Here is a 7,349-nt window from a genome sequence, read left to right on the forward strand (position 1 = left end):
TATCCCTAGCTCACTGCAGCATTAGTTGTGGTAGTCCAAGAGATACAGTTGCTGTACTTGGGTTTGGAAATAGCAATCTCTAAGGCAGCGTTGCAAGGTATATTTGATACCATGACATCCTGTATCCTATTCAGTCTCCATATCCTCTTTTATAATCCTCCTGCCTCCCAGAGAGTTCAGTTAGTAATGCATCTAATTAATCCTCTTTCATGTGTGGATGAAGATTCAATCTGTGCTATTTAAAAAATTTTGATATTTAAATACTTTATTCTCATTACTATAGCTTCAAACTGGGCTTGAGATAAATAGAATTTTAATGTCTTCAGTGTCGCCTCAAAATGAGCCAAAAAAGAAAAACCGGAAAAAGAAAACTGCAAAGGTAACATGCAAGTTTGTCATTTGCACAGTGATAATGTCTCTAACATGCCTCTCATTTTTGTAGCATCTCATTCATGGAGTGATAGGGATGCTACTGGAAAAGTGGTGATGGGTGGGGTTCTGTTGGCTCTCTATACTCTGTCATTTACTCTGGAAATATAACATGCTGTTTTTCCCTCTCTTTAGATAACTAAAATATGTTTAATGTGGTAAAGCCTACTTTTAAAATAGAAAACTTGCACACTCCAGCAGAACCTTAAACTATGCGCGGCCATTTCACTGGCCTGTGTTCATGCCCTTAGTCGATTTTTGAATTTACTTTCAAAGACCACTTGAATTAGGATTTTTTTTTTTTTTTTTTGAAATGCTGTAGCAAGTGTCATACTGAAGGCAAGATGAACTTCACCCACTGCATTCTTTTCATCCATAGGCATTGCAGGTCTGCTAAAATGACATGACTTGTAAAACTGAGTCTGTTAAATGCCACAGAGACAGTGCTAAATTTCTCAAATCGTAATCTACTACTGAGTTGTCAGATTAACTGTGTACTAGATCTCAGTCTTATTGGAAATTCTTCTGTATTGGGGAGAAGTAGGAAAACTTTAATACCCATTAAAGGAGATGAATTGAGACTGCATATTTCACCAGCTATTATGGAGCACTGCTTTTGTATGGAAAGATTTGTTGCCTAAGTGTAGCTCAGACTTGTTCTCACTGGGGGGGGGGGGGGGGGAGGAAAGGTTTGTTGACAAAATACTTGGGTTACCCTCTTCTTTATTATTTGTATTGTGGTAGCACTTATAAGCCTCAGTCATGGGGCAGGACCTTGTTGTGTTAGACACTGCTCAAAGACATAACAAAAACAGCCCCTGCTTCAAACCGTTTACAGTCTAATTTGAAAGAATAATTTTAAGGTTGCACTGTTAGGCAAACATGTCTTCTGTCTACCGTCTGTCAGAAAAAATCTGCTCTGAAGAAAGTACATCCTCCACAATTTTGCCTAAAGGCTGGGATGCTGCCTTTTGTGGCTGGGAAGGTGAGCCTGATTTAGATTCTCATTTAAACATGTGTCCACGTTCTTTTTAAATGAACATTTTTCCATTAATTACCTTAATTATAGCTGCTTACAGAAATTTCCTTTTCTCCTCTCAAGTCTGCCAGCTCCAGCCATTCTGTTAGTGCAAATGTACAAAGTGTCTTACATATGATGAAACATCGTAGTCCATGTGTCTTGTCACGGTGTCCAGAAGCAGCTGAACACAGGATTTCTAGACGAACTATTGCATGCAAATCTGTATCCTCTTGTTCCACATCATCTTCTGTCACTGAAAATCTATCTGACCTTTTGCTGGCGATACAAGATGAGCTAGGCCAAATGAGCTTGTAAGTATGTATCTGTGTATTATCCCCCAAAGGATAAAAAGACTGTGATGCTCTGAGTAAAAATGGCTGCAAGCTGAAGCCATGTGAGGGCTATTTAGAGGTTGTACTAGAGCATGTTTGGGTCTAAAAATATTTGGGGAGTGGGGTTTGGGTGGATCTTGCAGATAGGATTTTCTCTCATTGGGAAGTTTTTATAGCCCTTGCATTTAAACGGCTTCACGAGTAGATAGTGGAGGTTCTTTTGTACTTTTGGGGCTTTTTTTTTTTTTTAAAGCCGCACCTATGATATTCATGCAGCAGGCTGTCTAAAATGAGGCCTGAAGGATATCCTTATCCTCAAAGCTACACACAGCACAATGGTAGGTTTGCTTTTGGAGAAACCTTTTATCTGATACCTAGAAGAGTAAGCCATATTGCTGTTGGGGTGTTGCCAGCTTTGACCTTATTGTGACTGACGAGGCCCGAGATGAAAGGGACATGATTAGTCCAGAAGGACAACTGCATGGGTTGGAGACTAGATGTCCTGCTGGTGTCCATCTAGTCCTTGTAAATAGCATATGTGTTTTGAATCCACATAGCATTTTAAAATTCCTATGTTACAGATCATGCTGAAATAGTTGTTGATCTTCATTTCAGGACACGTGGCATTGATTAATCAAAGCTGTTTGCAGAATCTCTTCACAAATATCTAGTTATAACTCCCTTATTAGTTGTGTGCCAATCAGAGAAAATATTTGATTTAGAGTAGCAATTTAAGCTGGAGGAATTTATGAAGAGAAGAAATAATTATTTATTTTCAGTTGTGCTCGCTTTGTGCTAGGCATTGTATTAAAATATAAAAGAAGGCATGGCCCTTTGCCACAAAGAACTTGTTGATCAATAACTTCTAACTGTGAAATGTTCTTATCCTTTGTAACTAATGTATAGCTTAGCTTTACTATATGCATTAGGGAGCTCTAAACTACACTTTCTATCATTAGTTTGTAGAGTGAAATGTTTGGAACCGTAATTGCCTGTAGCAACAAACCATGCAGTTAATTTTGCCCAATAGAATTCTTAATTTTACTTGATTAATTTGACAAAAGAACTATAACTTTCATTAGTGGTTGTAAAACAAGTTTTTCTGAATTATGTTAAGTGCTCTTACTCTGGGGCAACTTAGATAGGGGTTGGAATTGGCCAGTATACATTTTTTGTGTATATTGCCTGCTATTTACTTTAATGGGATCTTTAATTTTTCACATTCCAAATAGCCATTGTGCATGATTCTGCAGTACCAGCACATTCTCTGGTGCTTATTTCCTCAATCTTGATAGAGAAATAGTTGTGATGTACCAAAATGAGTATACTATCTGCAGGCTCAGAGTAGAAGGAAAATAAGTAATGGAAAAAATATGAACGTTTGAGTATTGTATTTTATTTTATGTATTTATTTAGTATAAAAAGTATTAGTTGTGTGTCACGATGATTAACCTGCTTTATTTCTCTAGTGGGGAGACCTCCTGGAGTTGAAACTTGTGCAATGTAACAAAAGTACATGTAAGAAGAATGTTGTTCAAATATACCACCAATACTATTGTCTAATATCTTTGTCTCTAACAGTGAGCATCAAGAACTCTTGAAGCAGATACAAGAAACTCAAAACTGTGAAGTTCGTGAAGACCTAGAACGTGAATTGGATTGTCTTGTAAAGCAAATGGAAATTAAAGGGGAACAGATATCTAAGTTGAAAAAACACCAAGCTAGTGTAAGGAAATTTTTAAAGAGTTTACTTAGAAGCAAACTATTGGAATATGATGAAAATAATTTTTCATGCTGTTGCTAGAGAGAGAGAGCCAGTGCCTACCTTTAGAATGTACAGTCTCGTTGGGATTCCAAGACAAATAGGTTCAAAGGTGCTGAGGCTTTAGGTAAATATTTAGATTCAAGGGCTGATACTGAACATCTGGAAAGAAGCTAAAGTGGAAAACATTACCATAAGTAGGATATTATAACTGATGAGGGCTGGTTTACATTGAAAAGTTATATCTATGATACATGAGGGCCAGGGAGCAGTGGGAGAGTGCTAGAGGGGAAATATATAAACTCAAGACTAAAGCGTGGTTCCCTGTAGACTAGGGAAGGTGGTTGCAGGTTAATTGGAGCACCTGCAGTCAATTAAGGCCCTGTTAGGAAACTAATAAACCCCCCTGCTTCAGGCAGACAGAGGAAGAGGAGAGGACTGGAGATTGGAGGTTTGCTGCAAGACTTGGAAAATCAGAGAACTGAAGTAAGGGGGACCCTGCCCAGTAGGGGAGGGAGACTCCCTTCCCCAGCATCTAAGCACTGCAGGTACCCCACCTAAGGGGGAAGAGGGGAAGAACCCACAGGGGTTGAGAGGGGCTGGGGCTCAGAGTGAGGAGCAAACCCAGACCCCTCCCCAGCTTCCCTCCTTTAGCACCTTCCTGGGCCACTAGCGGGGCCATCGACACCCCAAGAACAGGGGCAAGGGGTGGCATCTTACCTCCCTGCCAAGAAAAGCACAGGATCCACCAGACTAACAATGGCCATCTTGTCACACTGCATAGCAACGTCTCTTGGGCATATGAAAAATCCACACCCCTGAGAGATGTAGTTAAGTTGACTTAACCCCTAGCTACTGCCTCTCAGGGAGGTGCATTACCTATAGCAGTGGGAGAACCGCTCCCATCGCTGTAGTAAGTGTCTACACTGAAGCCCTGCAACAGTGCAGCTATAGTGCTACAGCTGTGCCTGCGTAGTGTTTTAAGAGTAGACATAGCCTTAAGTAAGTCAACCTATGCTATGCAACTCCAGCTACGTGAATAACGTAGCTGGAGTTGATGTACCTTAGGTCAAGTTACTGCGGGAGGTCAATGGGAGAAACTCTCCCGTCGACTTGCCTTACTCTTCTCGTCAGGGGTAGAGTACAGGGGTTGACTGGAGAGTGATCTGATGTGGTGGAAAGCTAAACTCTCTCTCTCTCTCCTCTCTTTTCATTTATAGTTGGTGTTTGAGATTGTTGCTCTTAAGTGGTGCCTGGGTCTCTAGCCAATATCCTTTCTGAGCATTAAAACTTTCATGCATATATCTTCATTTTTAGGTCCACAAATTAAAGCAAAAAGCTCAGAAATTGAAGAGACAGTCAGCTCATGTCCTACCAAAATCTGATGACCTAAAAGGAACAAGAGAAATTCCAGTTACTTCAAGCGGAAGAGCATCAAAATCCTGTCCTGTGCAGAAAAGCAAAAGCTCGCTTCAGCTATTAAAAAATGTGCAGAAACTTCAGTCAACACTGAAAAAAGATGATATCGTGTGGGAACAATAGTTTTACATATTTATATAGGTAGTGCCTCTTACTGGCATGCCAAAAAAAAAAGTCTGACACTTTTTCATAGGTTTGGATTTAACAAATATTAGACAGAATTAAATGAATATGTAATGTAATTAAATGAATAGTATTTCATTTATGCCATGTCTAAATATTTTCTAACCGAATAGTAAATTTCAGTTGAAACTTAGATTTGGGTTACTCACTTTCCCTGTAGCTATACATATTTTGTAATATCTGTTTTAACTGTTTCATGAAGTGTCCCAATTTCTTTTAACTTACAAAATTAAAAACTATCTTTTGAAATATATAAGAAATGCAATCTGTTTTTTTACCCACTTTCCTCCTCATCAACGTACATGCAAACACTCTGAAATAATTAATTATGAAGTAGAGGAGGAAAGGAAAACTGCTTTAATGTAGGTCAGAAACTCAGGATTATCACATTTCCTCCATGCTCAAAGGAGATACTTAAAGCCTGCTTCTGCAGCCCTAACAGGGCCAAAATTCCCAGTGGAGTAAGTGGGAGTCTTCCTTTTGTGAGGACTGAATACTTGGGTTCTTGCAATTTAATGCAGACAAGTACCATGTCTGTCATGAACATGCACTTACTAATTTTGTAATGTAAAATTATCTAGGACATAAACTTTAGTGCTTGCATTCATGGACTGATGTTGAAGATTGCTTGTTTTGCAGAGGGAGTTTGGCAATAAGTCACTTGCAGTGATAGAGCAAAAAGGTCTTCTGTCTACAAAGTACTTTTTCTGAAAGTGCAATGGCTTGTATTATACACATTTGCTAGTCATAGGGTTTAAATGGCCTGTATTGGTTCAAATATGGTGTGGGTTCTTTTTATTAAAACAAAGAAAAAAAAATCCACCATATCTGACTCTTTAATGCTGCCTAATTATAATTAATGCTAATAAGGCACCATTTTATACTGCTGCCACAGCCATGTTTTTAATATAAATATTGCTAAACTCATTTTGGCTGGATACATGGAAGGGACCAATCCTTAAAAACCTAAGTAGATGCCTAGCCTAGAACTCTGTTAACAGAGCCTGCCTAAATCGTGTAATAAACCCGTGTAGTGGAAACATGTATAAAGATGGCTGAAGCCATTGTGTGTACCTGGCCTAGAACCCTTGTCTGTACTCAAATATGTAATGAATGACCCAATCCACTACAGCTGTGGAGTTTTCAGACTCTCAGCTGCTTGCTGCTGTTAGTACAACAGAGGTACACTCTACTTCTAATATTTAGTACTTAGGGTGTGATCTACAAAGCAACTTTGCCGCCTAAGTTTGCATACATAGCACCACTGTGATGAATAAAACTCCCACTCAGCTGTGAGGTGCCTAAACTGACTCAGTGCCTACATTTCCATTGTAAAAGTTCCTAGGCACCCAAGTTTTAGCCCCTGGAGCATGTACACTGCTGGCCTGCATTAGGCAGCTGGGTGCCTACTGCTTGCTTAACCCCAACTGCGATCTATGAATCGGGAAGCTAGGCAGAGGAATACCTCTCTCTCATTTTGGGCCTGATCCGGTAGGTGTGCTCCGAGACCAGCTAGTACCTGGCTTTTACCAGCCCATGCAGCGCAGGGGGCAGAATGTGAGCGTGAGCAAGGTTTTGAGTGACAGAAGGGGAGGGGGGGGAGAGAGAGAGAGAGAGAGAAGCAAGATCTGTTGGAGAGACAGCAGTCAGCTAGTGCTAGGTGTAGGTGGACAGGGATAGGTATTGGGTTAACACATCAGAGGGTAGCTAATGGGGCCTCTAGTGGGGCACAAATTAGAGACCGCTTAGGGTAGGGAAGGGGAACCACAGATAACCAAGGAAGGGAAGCGGGGAGAGGGCTGGGAAAAGGCTAGGAAGCAAGAAGGGAGACATGGGGGGCAGCTGAGCTGCTCCTAGGCAGGGTAGTGGGATGCCAGGGAGCAAGGTCCAGCATGATAAACAGTATTTTCATGTTGCAGCACCAGTTATGGCAGCAAGAGGAGGAAGAACAGGGACAGAGGCAGTCCAACCCAACCACCAGTCTCAGGCCAAGGCCAACCTTGAGCCCTCGGCTGAGGCTATCCACCACAGCCAACCTGGTGAATTTACCAATCCCACCACAGTTTCATGGGGATCTCTCAATGGGCCTGCATCTGGTACTATGTGCTGGGCCCAGACACTCTCCAACACCTTTTACATTCTTCATGAGAACCTCTCCACAACTGTACACAGGAGGCAGCCACTATCGGTCGCCACTGGATCA

At 40.9% G+C, this 7,349-nt stretch overlaps 1 protein-coding gene across 1 annotated transcript in view; it reads left to right on the plus strand.

The window, feature by feature from the left end:
- CEP57L1 (centrosomal protein 57 like 1) overlaps positions 1–5,289 on the plus strand; it is a 37,420-nt gene extending 32,131 nt beyond the window's left edge. The window contains exons 7-11 of the mRNA XM_077811700.1: positions 284–379; positions 1,337–1,414; positions 1,532–1,761; positions 3,364–3,508; positions 4,862–5,289. Coding sequence (XP_077667826.1) covers positions 284–379; positions 1,337–1,414; positions 1,532–1,761; positions 3,364–3,508; positions 4,862–5,086 — 774 coding nt within the window. The 3' untranslated portion in view covers positions 5,087–5,289. The remainder of the gene's footprint in view (positions 1–283; positions 380–1,336; positions 1,415–1,531; positions 1,762–3,363; positions 3,509–4,861) is intronic.
- The last annotated feature ends 2,060 nt before the right edge of the window (positions 5,290–7,349 follow it).

This window comes from Eretmochelys imbricata, chromosome 3 (genome assembly GCF_965152235.1).
Source record: "Eretmochelys imbricata isolate rEreImb1 chromosome 3, rEreImb1.hap1, whole genome shotgun sequence".
Taxonomy (NCBI): domain Eukaryota; kingdom Metazoa; phylum Chordata; order Testudines; family Cheloniidae; genus Eretmochelys; species Eretmochelys imbricata.